The sequence below is a fragment of the Theobroma cacao genome, chromosome 3 (assembly GCF_053813885.1).
Source record: "Theobroma cacao isolate CCN51 chromosome 3, ASM5381388v1, whole genome shotgun sequence".
Taxonomy (NCBI): domain Eukaryota; kingdom Viridiplantae; phylum Streptophyta; class Magnoliopsida; order Malvales; family Malvaceae; genus Theobroma; species Theobroma cacao.
In genome coordinates, this window is record NC_142641.1 from 44,826,188 (window position 1) to 44,839,950 (window position 13,763).

At 35.5% G+C, this 13,763-nt stretch overlaps 3 protein-coding genes and 1 pseudogene across 5 annotated transcripts; 2 read left to right on the forward strand and 2 right to left on the reverse strand.

Annotated features, from left to right (window-relative positions):
- The first annotated feature begins 1,458 nt into the window (after positions 1–1,458).
- LOC18606578 (uncharacterized) lies at positions 1,459–2,919 on the forward strand. The gene is made up of 6 exons (XM_018116958.2): positions 1,459–1,921; positions 2,003–2,117; positions 2,201–2,282; positions 2,366–2,417; positions 2,589–2,643; positions 2,741–2,919. Exons 1-6 carry the CDS (start codon positions 1,541–1,543, stop codon positions 2,917–2,919), a joined length of 864 nt encoding a protein of 287 aa, XP_017972447.2. The 5' UTR covers positions 1,459–1,540.
- Positions 2,887–4,083, reverse strand: LOC148763857 (uncharacterized). 3 transcript variants are annotated; one of them, XM_088804751.1, is made up of 3 exons: positions 3,999–4,083; positions 3,276–3,413; positions 2,887–3,176 (listed from the first exon to the last, which is right to left on the reverse strand). In XM_088804751.1, the coding sequence occupies exons 2-3, from the start codon at positions 3,346–3,348 to the stop codon at positions 2,986–2,988; spliced, it is 264 nt and encodes an 87-aa protein (XP_088660877.1). In that variant the 5' UTR covers positions 3,349–3,413; positions 3,999–4,083; the 3' UTR covers positions 2,887–2,985. The 3 variants fall into 3 exon arrangements, with proteins under 3 accessions (XP_088660877.1, XP_088660878.1, XP_088660879.1); XM_088804752.1 differs by lacking the exon at positions 3,999–4,083 and adding an exon at positions 3,520–3,913; XM_088804753.1 differs by lacking the exon at positions 3,999–4,083 and having other exon boundaries at positions 3,276–3,491.
- Positions 4,084–5,938: 1,855 nt separating this feature from the next.
- Positions 5,939–7,917, reverse strand: LOC18606579 (beta-carotene 3-hydroxylase 1, chloroplastic-like). Its single transcript, XM_007040271.3, has 7 exons — positions 7,331–7,917; positions 7,126–7,185; positions 6,964–7,035; positions 6,684–6,818; positions 6,395–6,520; positions 6,232–6,288; positions 5,939–6,141 (listed from the first exon to the last, which is right to left on the reverse strand). The coding sequence occupies exons 1-7, from the start codon at positions 7,748–7,750 to the stop codon at positions 6,061–6,063; spliced, it is 951 nt and encodes a 316-aa protein (XP_007040333.2). The 5' UTR covers positions 7,751–7,917; the 3' UTR covers positions 5,939–6,060.
- A 592-nt stretch (positions 7,918–8,509) lies between these two features.
- On the forward strand, positions 8,510–9,062 carry LOC108661194 (large ribosomal subunit protein eL32z pseudogene; annotated as a pseudogene).
- Positions 9,063–13,763: the final 4,701 nt, after the last annotated feature.

The following is a 13,763-nucleotide window of genomic DNA, read 5'->3' on the forward strand; positions in this document are numbered from 1 at the left end:
TGTCATAGCCTACAAGTCAAGCCACCTTGCTATAATATATGTAGACTTGATTCGGCATCACATGGTCAAGCAGTTGATTCTCCAGGCAGAATTATCATATACGTGAGCAAGAGAGCACAACAATGGCAATGACAAATGTGATGATGTTATTGGCTCATTCACATATCACATCTCCCTCTGTTCCTCTTCATCTCTTGGTTTGTTTCTGAATTACCTTGTTCTGGGAAATGAATAAACTAGGATTCTATGTTAAAGCTGTTAATTTCTCAGATCCATCCTCTGGGGCGAGACTGATATTATTGTGTAGTGTCCCATTTCACTGATTAAGAAGCATGGCTTGTCCCCTCCTGTTGAAATTGGAAAAACATGGTCTCTCTCACTCTCTCTGGAAACCATGTGCAGCTGCATCAATTTACACAGACAATTTTGAGTTTGTTTAATCAGTAGGCCCCAATGCAATCATTCAGCAATCTTTGGGGTTTGAAAACGGTGGTCATCCCCATCCATTCTACACCCACCCTTAATATAACACAATTCCAATGTTCCCCCACAGGATTGCTGTACCAGATTCCATTAAAAAAAATATCTGAAGAAAATGTCCTTGGTTGAGTCTATAATGATTCCCCCCTAAAGGCTCTAGGGGAAATCTCTCATCCAATATGGACAAAAGACTTGCTGGCATGCTCCCCTACTCTCAGTGCATTGCCCAATCCCCATGCCCCTATTCTTGTTTTCCAGGTTTGTTTACAATGAATTTAGAAATCATTGTTGCTATTTGACTTCATCCGGGAACTGGCTGTGGGCTGTAGCAGCATCACCTTTGTGGAGCGGGTCTGAATGTTGGCTTAGATGTGGTTATAGTATTTACAAAAGATTACAAGGGCAACTTGACTTGTTTACAACCCTAATCATATATGTATAAAATACTTTTTCTTAACTTATAGCCATTTTTAAGAAGTAAAAATCATATAGAAAAAAATAGAGCAAAAAGTGTTAATCGATCAGAGTTTAACTTTAAAAATAACAGAAAATAGTAATACTATTTTTAGTTTACTATGTAAAATAATAAATCAAATAATTTGATAAAAAATAAATAAAAAAATAAGAAATGAAGTGATACTACTTTTTGCTACTTACATTAACAAATGAAATGATATGATAATAAAAATTGTGAAATTAGTAAAATTAATGATGCTTTTAATTATGCTAGTATTGCTTTTTATTATGCAGAAATATAATTAAAGTATTTTCATAACAAATAAGGGTAAAAAATAATATATATTATATAATATTACTACTTTTGTTATATACAATAAAAAATTAGGTACATGAAAAAACGGAACGCAGCCTAAAGCTCTCTCGTGGACATTCCTTGATTTCATGCAAAGGTAACTGAAAAAAAGGCCTTCCTTTCTTGGTGTAAAAGTTACAAAACTTATGCTTTTATTCCTTGCTCTACCGTGTAATAATGGGCACCAGTCCTACTTTAACTACATGTTTCAATACCTGAATCACATTGCAAATCTCATCTCGTTCGGCCATGGCTGTCGCTGTTAATTTCTCAGCACAAGCCCTGCGACAGAGGACATGTCACAGGGCAATGGCAGGCCTCCCCTTTGATCCCTTGCCTTTTCAAAGATCATGTCAACTCGAGTGCCAAAAGAGAATGAAGGAGCAGCCACATCGCATAGCCATTAAAAGGCAGGAGAAAAATAAAAAAACCAACAACCGTGGGGTCTCTTCCATCATGTCATCAAACAATGATAGTGATTTAATTTTTGGTCCACCTTCTGCATCTGATACGATCAAGCATTTCTACATGTGCATCAATGAAAAGAATTTGAAAAAACTTGGGGACTACATCTCAGAAGACTGCTACATCGAGGACTGCTCTTTTTTCAACCCATTTAATGGGAAAAAGGTTACCTCTCTTGGTCTCTATTAACTTATCTTGAGTTGCAACATGTAATTCAAAAGAGTCTGAAACAAAAAGTTACTGCAGGAGGTTATGCATTTCTTCAATCTCCTCACGAGAGGCATGGGTCAGAATGTGAAATTCGTCATCGAACATATTTGTGAAGGAGATGGATTTACAGCAGGAGTAAATTGGCATTTAGGTACCTATCAACTACAATTTTCTCCGATTACTACCTCCCATGTCCTTTAAAAATGGTAACTTGACTTCTTATTAATATTGCAGAATGGAAACAGAGGCAGGTTCCCTTCACCAGAGGATGCAGCTTCTACGAATGCTCAGAAGAAGGGGAAAAATTAGTTATAAAGTACTAGATCTTGTTTAACTTATGTGTGCCATCAAGAAAAAAGGAGTCCATTCGAATTGACAAGACTTTTTGCTTGTGTGCAGGAAAGCTATGATTGTGATCGAGTCACCTGTCAAACCAGGGGGAATGGTGCTGGTAAATCATTTTAGAGAACTCTTCTGTTTTAACACTTTCAAACCTGTTAGCACCAGACAAGATTCAAATCAACGTGCTCCTCAATTACTTGTTGCTGATTACTATATCTGTCTCCAATTAGTAGTATTTGGTTTTCGTAACCATGTTGGATTTACATGTGGATTGATGCAGGTCCTGTTGAAGAATGTGACTACAATATTTGATGAGTTCCCACGTGCTGCTGAATGTATGCAACAAATTAACTGTCATTCTACAACTGGAAACATACACACATCTCATAGCATCATATTGAAATGCCTCTACAATTCTTTTCAATCCTGCAGGGTTCCTAAAGCGTCCACATGTCATACTACAATCCGTACTGAAGATCTACGCTATATTTTTTGCACCTTTCGTAAACCCGCTAGTGGCAAGCTACGTTAAAGTTTGGGAATTCATGGCTCGTTTGTTAGCCTGTGCAATCAAAATCTTACTCTACATCTCAAGGATTTTATTCAGGTAGTCGACACTTACACAGAGTTTCTTATTGTACATGAAAGGACTTCAGCAATGGCTTCACAAACACCAGTCAGCTATCATCACCATCACGGCGAGACCACGTTTCCAAGAGAGAGAGAGCAACTAATGGTCCAAGAAGAGGTGGCTGCGGTGGAGGCTTGCTGAAGGCAACAATGGGCTTAGTCTGGTCGTTACTGACAAACTCTCCTTTCTCAGAATCATTGTTCTCCGATTTCCTTGGTGTTGATGCAGCCACAGTTCCTGGGGACGATTATATGTTAATTTGTAGTCAAGTCACAGACTGCTTACAAGAATATAGCCCTAAATAAAAACATTAACAAGATTTAAGAGGGACATTACCCCGGGATCCAGACATAGGACAGAATTGTTTGAATTTGTATTTTGCAGGCAACAACGCAGTAGTCCCACGCATGTAGAATTTATGTTAATTGTGCTCTTCTAGGAAAAGAAACAGCTAAATATCAAGAACTAGCAGCCCTGAAAAATCAGAACACACAGCAAACAACATTAAGGAATTACTCAACTTTCTGGTTTGTAAATAAGAATGAAAGTAGAAACTCATTGCAGTCCCAGATTGAATTACTTGTGGCCGAGGCATTGTTCAGTCGCACAATCTTCCACAAAATTAAGGGCCCAAGTTTAAACCCCCCCAATTCCCCAATCCCCTACCAGTATACATTTATTGAGGAGAATTAATATATGAAAGCAACAGAGTATGAAACAATGGATAGGCAGTAATAATGGCAATGGCCAATATATTATCTCCAAAAACCAATCACAGCCATCTTTGACTTCAACCAGACAACCAAAGGGGTTCAAGCTTTTCCTACTTTTGCCAAGGTGAAATTTTCATACATCTAAAGAAAGCATGAAAGCACAAGAAACTGCTGACATCAGAGCAAAACAGCAAAAATCTCTTATGATCAGGCTGCAAAAGCTGGCATATGCATTCTGTTTCACCACTACAAACATCAACATTTTCAATATGATCAAGTACATAAAGAATTTAAGGTAAACAAAAGGGTTATAGTAATAATCTGTAGAAAACCTTGATTAACGTACCTGCAAAAGTGTTTGGTTCCTCTGTAGGAAGCGACAGACTGAAAGAAGCCAACAACGTTGTTGAGTTTCCGAGTTCCAGGTACCGTGGAGAAAAACTGATGAAAAAGGATGGTTCCGAGAATTTTCTCGGTTATTTGGTTTCCCAATGCTTACGTGTATTAATCTGAACCTTTGAATGGTTGGCTCCATTTTCTGGGCCGTTCGATCGGTTCCGAAAGATGATGCGTTTCATGGATCAAGCGCATTAACACTTGTAACAACAAACGTCATCATTTTAGCAGATAGCGGTTGAATATAAGATAAAATCACCAGTAGCTCAAGAGAAAACATATATAATTAAAATGTAATTAATTTTAAATAGTTATTTTATACTATACATTATTGGAGATTAATATACCAGTAGTTATTAATAGTCAAATTATCTTGGATATCTTGCTACGCTGTTGATATTTATTTGGTACGGTGGCTGATGTTGATGAGTTTTTATGTTCTGTTTTGTTACGACGTTTGATGTTGCTAGTTTTATGTTTTGAGCATGGTTTAAGTTTGATTTTGATATTAATTTATTTTTTAATTTTTTTAATTTTTTAAAGTGTTCAAATAATTTTTTTATTGGGATATTGATAGACTTGCTTTTGGTCTATCTAGTTTTAATTTAGATATGATTTTATATCAATTTTTTAATATATAGTTCATTTGATGAAAAAAAGGGTCAAATTAACTTTTTTTAAAGAAAATTCAAATTAACTTGATTTAAAATTTTTTATACTTTTCATAAAAGATTTTTTTTTAAAGGTTAGTAAAGAGAAATTAAAAAAAAGAAGAAGCAATTTTCAAGTTAAAATCGAATTTAGATTAAAAGAAAAAAGAAAGAACATGTGGTAATTAATGGCAATATCCCTTGTGTCCTTAATTATTGAAGAGACGTCAAATACAGACAGACAAATTTCATGTGCTCTTTGGAACACAGTACTATCAAAACTGAGATTCACCGCATTACCCGAATTAACCAAACAGTTGATGCTGAAATAAAAGTACTACTCAGTATGATTTGAAGTGAGCTCGGTGGCTGATATAACTCGGTAGCTGGTATATATATATATGCTCAGTTCCCTTTGCAAGCAGGCTTCGAATTGGAATTAAGAATAAGACAGGACAGTAGGTGTAAGCGTCCCTTCCTCGTTTGTTTCGTTTCCCTGTTTCTCCACGTCTCCCGTGTTCAATCTTAATTATGTCGAGGCTTCAAACTTGAAAGCTTCTGCTTGTCTTAATCCGTTGGATAAAGAAGTTGAAGATATTTAGCAAGGCTGCTCTAATTAGTGTAAAAATATATAACTTGCTTGCACGCCTCCTTTTCCTATTTTAGTTAGACAAATATATGTTACGAGTTAGATACTCAACACCCTAAACTTACCATAAATCTATATATAATAAAAATCATGAATATTTTTAATCTTAAACCTAACAAGGCCTAAGAATCAATGAAAGGTTACCCTATTTATGAATTTGTCGAGTCATGTGTCCTAATGGATAGAGAAGCATTATTAGGTATGCCATTTTGTTTGAACTGTTAGGCAGATATGCATGGTGATGGGGGAGTCGATGAGGAAATATTAAGTTACCCACGGGCACTAACGTTGCGGTGCTCGTGGCCAACGTGTTCTTGTCAAGCCTATTGTGTGCCGACCACAAAAAAACTGTAAAGAATCCACATTTCACTAATTTCTATACGTCCCCAGTGTTTTTTGTTTTTTTCTTTCTGCAACATCCATTAGGAACACGTAGTTGTCAAACCTTGTACATGCACCATCTTTGTGATCAGTACTCGTTTTTAGGTTTTGCCTTAGAAGGTTTCACCCTAATCTAATTCAGTTACAAGTCCACTGCTCCTTCGATGTATAGATGATGTGAATCTTGACTTATTGAAATAGATCAAAGTGTAAAAGCAAAATATATATGGATAAATAATAAATAAAATAGATTATACCTAACTACAGATATTTTTCTTTTTTAGATACAGTTATGCAAACAATGAAATAGAATTCAATCGAAAAAGAATTGTTTATGGAATATTTTTGGACAGTTTAGTTCTTCTCTTGATCTCTTTCTCCAATTCCTCCATGCCTCCCACTTCTTCCAATTCCTGCAAAATCGTAACATATATATATATTCAATCAGCTTGTTGTTTATTTTGGTATCTATTTCTCAGATTTGAAGAGGATAAAAGGCTTGCCTGAGGTCCCAAAAATAACCCATATGGCACTCCCTGAAATTTGTCTGCATGATGAAGCTGGTAGATTGGAAAAAGAAAACAAGGAAGAACATGTTGTGTTAGTAATAAGATTAATTAATTTAAGAAGAAAATGCTGTTAATATGTGGACAAGTCTCAACTTACTTGGTGGGCTGCAGCTACTTTCCGTAGATAAGGAACATGAGCAATTGGCCCAACTGGAAATCGACGGTGGACAAGACCATCATGGACGAACATGTAGGCCATACCAAAAACCGTGATCCCTAAGCCCTGTGAAAATGAAAAGTAGAATTTGACCACATGCAGATAGCCAATAACTTGACGTAATTAATGAAAGGGAAAAGTGACGCCAAATATTGTTTTGGAGCGAGAAAAAAACGAAGGGGGAAAGGACATTGTTTAACATTAGAGGGGCGAAAGAAGAGCAACTCACGGCGCCAAAACAGAGTCCCGGGAAGAGGCCTCTGTTTAAGAAACCGTAGAGGAGCAGAGCAATGGCAGGGGCTGCATTGATTATTGCGAACACGTCGTTGAGCTCAAAGGGTCCCTCTCGTGGTCTGTGATGAGACTGCAAACATTCATACCAAAAACAAAATAACTCGTGGTGATTTAAACGTCAAAGCAACAAACAAAAGAATCCAGTCATAACATGCAAGTGGCAAATTCTTAATTAATAAAGGTGTTGGAATGGAATTAGGAGTCTGCAGTTTGACCTCGTGCATGTGCCACAATGAAGCATGCCATAGAGCTCGATGAGCCCATCTCGCCCAAAATTCCATCCCCACCTGAAAATTCAAGCATACCCGAGAAAACAAAACCCATTAACCTTTTATTAGTGATTCAATCAAGGGAAGCTACAAGGATTGTGTACGTACAGCAGCACCAACTGAGAGAGCAAATGTACCAGCCAACTCCAGCAGTGGAACTTCTCCACCCTATAATCAAAAACCAAAGTTAAGAACGAAAAAATTGTAAAATGAAAAAAGTGTAAATTAACAAAAAATACCTGTGTATATCAACCGACTAAAACCAGAAGGAAAGAAAACGGAAAAGGAAAATACATTAGAGTTGAGTTGTTACCTCCATTTGCCATGAAAACCTGTAATAAACAGCCATAACGGCCATGGCAGAGATGCCTAAACTAGACAACGTAGCGGCAAGTAGGTAAGTGGTTCTCTCCAATTTCTTCCTAGCTAATCTCTCCTCGACCCTGGAAAGGGTGACGTGATTGTAACCTTTTATGCTATCAGAAATTTTCTCAGTATCGCTCTTTTCTATAGCCTCGTTTTCATTCTCATTTCTTGTCTGCTGCATCACCATGAAAATATTCAAGCAATTCTTTTTCCTCAAAATATGACTACCCTTTCTCTGCAGCATGGTATCTCGAGCCAAACCCGATAAACCAACAGCAAGCGAGTTGGGTTTTGTCGTTAAAGCAGTGCTACGTCCGAACTGGTAGATTACAGTGCTTGAGGCAGCCAGCAAGCTTCCTGTCGCCATGGATACTCTTACCTCAGGAAAGGCTGATACAAATTTGATGTGAATTTATATGTTGACCAAAAACAAGAAAATAAGTCTTTAAACAATGAAAGAATTTCGGGTTTTGGTAAGTTGTTTGGAGAAGTTGAGAATTCTCCAAGGCAAAGGCCGAATTATGGGGAGGGAGAAGAGGAGCATGTTTTGAATTTAAGTTTCGGTTAGAAGGTGGGGATGATGTTGTTGAACAATGCAGACGGCTGTTGAAATGCGGCTTGGGAAGTTGAATTTACTGGGTTGCCCTTGTGTTTTGGGACCACCATTCTGTTCAAGGGTAGAACATGGCTAGTTGATGGCCCATGGCCGACCTTAGGAAGTTGGAAATACGCCTAGCTCCTTTTGTTTTGGTTCCCTTAATTGAATTCCTAACCTATGTGCTGCAATCATCAATGACACACTTCAAAGTATACACAAGTGTTTGAGGGGAGCTAGAGAGATCCCTAATCACAATCAATTATACATATCATTTATTTATTAATTTTAATTTTTGTATACGTGAATAAACCGCAATAATAAATATATTGAAAAATTATTCTAATTATTTAAATAGAAATTAGAGATAATACTTCAATAAGCTCTTAAATTATTTAAAAAAATTTAAATTTTTTTTATTTTTTTATTATATTCAATTAAGTTTTTATATTTTTATTTTAAACTAAATAAGTATTTATAACTAATAATTGATTAGCTCTGACCATCCCAAACCCCAAATTTCCTAGAGGTAAGAAGAAGAAGAAGAAGAAGAAGAAGAAGAAGAAATGGCGGTGCCGCTTCTAAGTAAGAAGATCGTGAAGAAGAGGGTCAAGAAGTTCAAGAGACCCCAGAGTGACCGCAAAGTCTCCGTCAAGACAGACTGGCGTAGACCAAAGGGTATTGATTCCCGTGTAAGAAGAAAGTTCAAGGGATGCACTTTGATGCCCAACATTGGTTATGGTTCAGACAGGAAGACTCGTCACTATCTTCCTAATGGCTTTAAGAAATTTGTTGTGCACAACATCAAAGAGCTTGAACTGTTGATGATGCACAACAGCTGAGATTGCCCATGATGTTTCCACAAGGAAGAGAAAAGAGATTGTTGAAAGAGCAGCTCAACTTGATGTTGTTGTCACTAACAAGCTTGCCAGGTTGCGCAGCCAGGAGGATGAATAAGCCATTGTAGTAATTATGTTTAGTAATGAGCTTTCTTTGTTTAACATTCTTATCAATTTTGGATATTTTGTTGTTCTAGACAAATCACATTACAATTTTGCTTAAGATATTTTCTTTTTGTTAAAAATACTTGCTAAGTATTAATGTGAAGTTGTGGGTCATCACCCTTTTCTGTTAAAAAAAAATTAATAATTGATTAATTATCATTAATCAAAATACTTATTGTCACTTTATATCTACATAACACTCATATAATATTGACGAAATTGTAAAATATGTCACATGGGTATGTTATCATATCAAATTAATATGTCACTTCATCATCAATTATGATATTTAGTATGCTCGTGAGCACAATGTAACATAAAATAATAAATAATTTTTTCACTAAGTCAATCATTAGTTATATATAACAGTTCATTTGATTTAAAATAAAAATATAAAGATTTATTTGATTTAAAATAAAACGATAAGTACTTGATTGAACATAATAAAAGTACAAAAACTTATTTGAATTTTTTTTAATAATTTAAAAAGTTTTTCAAATATAATACCTATAAATTAACCATTTCATGATACGTTTAGTGTGAAGTTGTAGCAAGTGTTTTAGGCATGCATAGATGCTAGTCATTAGCATTGAATGAAAGCGAAGAAGTTGCTAGTTGTTCTACCAAATTCTGAGTACGTACTTTTGATTGCCACTTTTAGTAGGATTTGGTTTTCTTGTTAATGCGCGGCAGGGTCCTCTCCTTTGTATTTGACTCTTATCTCGGTTCCAATTTCTAATTAATATATAAACAGATGTAGGAGTCAAAGTCGTATACAAGTTTGAAAGAAAGTCAGCTCCCGTCTAAGAAGTGATTGTTGGAATTGCTTTTGCATTTTACTTTTATGTGCTCCAATTTGCTACATTAAGATAGCTTTTGGTATCATTTCAAGATTACCATGATGATTTAATTACGAAGTGATCTTATTACTATGGTAATGTCATTATTATTGATTTAAAATCACCATATTTGATATAGGTTTACTTGGTAATCATTAATATCGACATTTAGAAATCACCATGTCCGATATCAAATAAAAATCAGGCATCATCTTGAGTAAACTATCAAAATAATCTAAAGTTAAATAAACTAATAATGTTAATATTCTATTAACACAAGAATTTATGAAAAAAATCTCTTAAAGAGATGATCTAACCGATGTTAATAATTTAAAATTACTGTCATGTAAAAATATGAAAATTTTACCAAACACGAATCACCGTAAATTTTAAAGTAATCCACCCCATAAACACCACCTTATAGAAATTATTAACTTCAACAGGTTTGGCTCGCCTAGCACACGTACATTAATGGTTATGGGTGTGTGCTTAAAGCTTAAAAGAATCTATTTTCAGTACCTAATTGCAATTATTAGTTATCATTTGCTATGACGGCATACTTCATTTTTACTTTTCTTTAATTGTCACTTTTATTATCAGCAATCATTTTTTATTTTCTCATGAATTTATTCTGAATTTGTAACTTTATCATATTTGCTAAAAGTAATCAAGTAAATAAAAAATAACGTTAATCAAAATAATAATTATTAACGCACATAAATATATATAAAGGAAAAATATTTTGTTGTTTAGATTTTTTATTTTATATGTCGGCGGTTAAATTTTTTTAACTTCATTGTCAAAACTTGGCCATAAGTGGGTACAACGCCCAACATAGCAAGTATTGATATTCTATGGTTTGGGCCTGATTTTCGTTCCAATAGTCCATTGCAGATGCACTTTCCGATTCTCTATCTATAAACAAGCTAATTAATTAAGAAACTAATCCAATTCATATAATAATAACATAAACATATAGCATTTGTACATACAGTTAATATTATAGTCAAACAATACGTATTTTTCTATAAATCTAACTCTAGTGATAGATTTTTGAGGAGTTCGAGCCTTGTGTTAGCCCAAAAGGGAAGAACTCAAAGTACAATCATTTTGGTCATTTTTAATAATAAAAAATACCATTTAAGTAAATCGGATGGAAATTGATTGTCGCAGGTGAAGTCGACACGCATATTTTGCTTCTTCCTCGTTGTTTGCTTGCTGCTCTTCACAACTTGGGGTATACTATGTTGATTTGTACTCCAAGCAAAAGCAACACATGATTTTATCTAGATTAATTATTGAGTGAAGAGGGATCAGTTTTGAAACTACAAAGCATTCGTTCTTTCTTTTTCTTTTTTTGATTCATCCATTGATCAATCACTCCTCAAATCACGAAAGGAGACTGTACAGTTTTTGGGTTTTCCTGTTGGGAGGGGATGTGGGAGTGGGGGGGGGGGGGGCAATCCCCATGTAGGGTCCATTGAGACTGTTGGTAGGATTTGATCTTTTACTTACACATAGCACGTATGTCTAGTAAAGAGGTTACAAACAGAGGTCTCAAAGTGTGATCCCTCGTCACCTCTATTCTCTTTTTCTGATAATTTAAGTAGCTTCGTCATCGAGTATATCTCTACCAGTTCACCCTTATGCCTTATCTTAATTCTCCCATCTAAGATTTCAGCATCTATTTCCAAGTTGGCCATCATTCACAAAACAAACTGTGTAATAGGAAAGAGAGCTGATTGATGAGCACTACTGCAAGTACAAGCTGCGCAAGGAACGTAATTTGACACGCATGGATTAAGAGAAGAGCGACTAGTAATGTTTATTTTTTGATGGAGATTAGAGCAAAGCTGCAGAGGAAGTAGAAGGAAGGAGCCAAACTCAAACTGAGAACTCAACTCAGTGGTAGGCCTGATTAAATCTGGGACTAGCTTAGTGATCTTAAAACCTCTTTTCCAGCTCAGCGGGCAGGCCTGAAATCTCGTACCAGTTAGCGATTATTGTACTACGAGCCATTAACTTGAGGCTGCAAGCAGAGAGGCAACCATCAAATCATGCTTTTGATTTGAATTGAGCCAGTACTGTCAAGCCACCTTGCCCCAGTAGATATTTTTTGTCGGTTCAATATTCCAGCTTTTTTGCTCATTTCCCTTATTGCCAACTGATGAAACTGAAAAATTCCTCTTGTATGTCTATACTCTCAATTATTATTGGCTAAGATCGGTAACAAAAAAGTACTTGAGGTCATTATCAGTAGCACCAGGAATGTTCTGGATTTATGATTGTTCATTTTTAATTTCTTATTAACATATACAAATATGATAGGAAAGAAATACTATTGGCTTATTATTATTATTGCCAACCAAAGAACATGACTTATGACCAAATCTTTGGTTGGCTTCTCGTTCAGGGTTTTTGATGCCTTAAAAGGAGAAAGCTTTATTATTATTATTAAAACTGGTACTGGTATTATTCTAAACTGCTTGAAATATCAATTGAAAAAATGCATGCAATTATGGTGGGTGATATCAGAAAAGCTTAGCTGAAAAACGATATTTTTCATTTCAAGTAAGAGCATGTATGCATTTTAGACAGAAATATTGCTATTCAAGGCCATTTCATTTTTAGGTTAAGCCCCAGTGCTGAGCTTTTCGTTGTCATTAAGATTCAGTGGTTGACATTCAGATATCTTTTAAGGGCCACAGACATCATATAATTTGTTCCATCACCAGCTGCAAGAGGGTTCAAAGGTATGGGCAACAGATAATATCTGACTAGTCTGCGACAAACTGATGACCTCTACTTCAGTCTCTGTCACTTTCAAAAATAGGAACGTCTTAATGGTGCAAATATTACTAGAAATGTTATAGTTTTTACATGGAAACCTTTTCGTTAAGCACGGGCTCAAATAATAGTCTAAGTCTGATCAGAATAGGAAATGATCTCAGAATCAAATTTATAATATGTGGCTATCTTTATCTAAGCCACTGTGCGTTAACCATTAGCTGAAAGCTGGATACCTTTGGCCTACAATTGCTCCCTTCCTACCGAACCTTTCCATCTGATTTAAACTAGCTTAGTTCCTTCTTCTTACTTTTTTCTGAGGAATACAAGTCATTAATGGGCCCAAATGCAACACTCTATATATATAACACCAATCAAATTATCATTTCCCTTTATATATGTTCTGTTAAAGTCACCCATTATCTTGATTTAACCCCATTTAGACACCCTTTTAGCTCTTCATAATGTGCTTAATGCTGAAGCCAGATAAACGTGTCATGAATTCATGATTGATGACATATTTATCTTAGGTTACAGTAAAATCATCAATGCAAACATTTACTTTGTTTTTATAGTGAGGTATTATCACCTTAGTACGCTGACTTTGATTGCTTGATTAGACTGTGTAAGTTGCAAAATCGGTATTAAGTCCTGGCTAGATGCCTCAACAGTCCAGCCAAAATGGGCCCAAAGTTAACCATGTATTAAGTAATGATATGTGGCCTAAGCAATCCTAAAGTCAATTATGTGTCAATAGTATTTGAACTAAAAGCCACTACTCCTAATAATTATGGTTTATTATATTGGTTTGAATGGCTGACAGAGCCCACCTGACTTGAACACTTAACCAACTGATCTCTTCTGCTTTAGCAGAGGGACAGTTCTAGAGTCATTTTTGTGCTAACTTGCATGGTATGGTTGTTGGGTTTTGTTTTGTCACATAAACTCCTACTGCACATACACCAAGTATATGTTGGATTCACAAATATATACAACACAAACAAGTATATTCTAATGTAATTAAGGACGTTTATCCCTTTTATGATATAATTTCTTCGAAATACTTTCACTTCTCTGATTGCTTCCCCCGTAGATGTTGTATTTCTAAACAGGTTCGTAGCAGAAACAGCAGGCACCCATGACCCAACCAGCTTG

What these genes read in the sequence shown, in the direction of transcription:
- LOC18606578 (XM_018116958.2), top strand. Translation starts at nt 1,541, where the DNA reads ATGGCTGTCGCTGTTAATTTCTCAGCACAAGCCCTGCGACAGAGGACA. An exon ending in GGGGAAAAATTAGTTATAAA is followed by an intron (nt 2,283 to 2,365) that starts GTACTAGATCTT and finishes GCTTGTGTGCAG; the next exon opens with GAAAGCTATGATTGTGATCG. An exon ending in GTTCCCACGTGCTGCTGAAT is followed by an intron (nt 2,644 to 2,740) that starts GTATGCAACAAA and finishes TCAATCCTGCAG; the next exon opens with GGTTCCTAAAGCGTCCACAT.
- LOC148763857 (XM_088804751.1), bottom strand. Translation starts at nt 3,348, where the DNA reads ATGCGTGGGACTACTGCGTTGTTGCCTGCAAAATACAAATTCAAACAA. An exon ending in TCCTATGTCTGGATCCCGGG is followed by an intron (nt 3,177 to 3,275) that starts GTAATGTCCCTC and finishes AATCGTCCCCAG; the next exon opens with GAACTGTGGCTGCATCAACA.
- LOC18606579 (XM_007040271.3), bottom strand. Translation starts at nt 7,750, where the DNA reads ATGGCGACAGGAAGCTTGCTGGCTGCCTCAAGCACTGTAATCTACCAG. An exon ending in CTCTCTCAGTTGGTGCTGCT is followed by an intron (nt 7,036 to 7,125) that starts GTACGTACACAA and finishes TTGAATTTTCAG; the next exon opens with GTGGGGATGGAATTTTGGGC. An exon ending in AAGTAGCTGCAGCCCACCAA is followed by an intron (nt 6,289 to 6,394) that starts GTAAGTTGAGAC and finishes CCAATCTACCAG; the next exon opens with CTTCATCATGCAGACAAATT.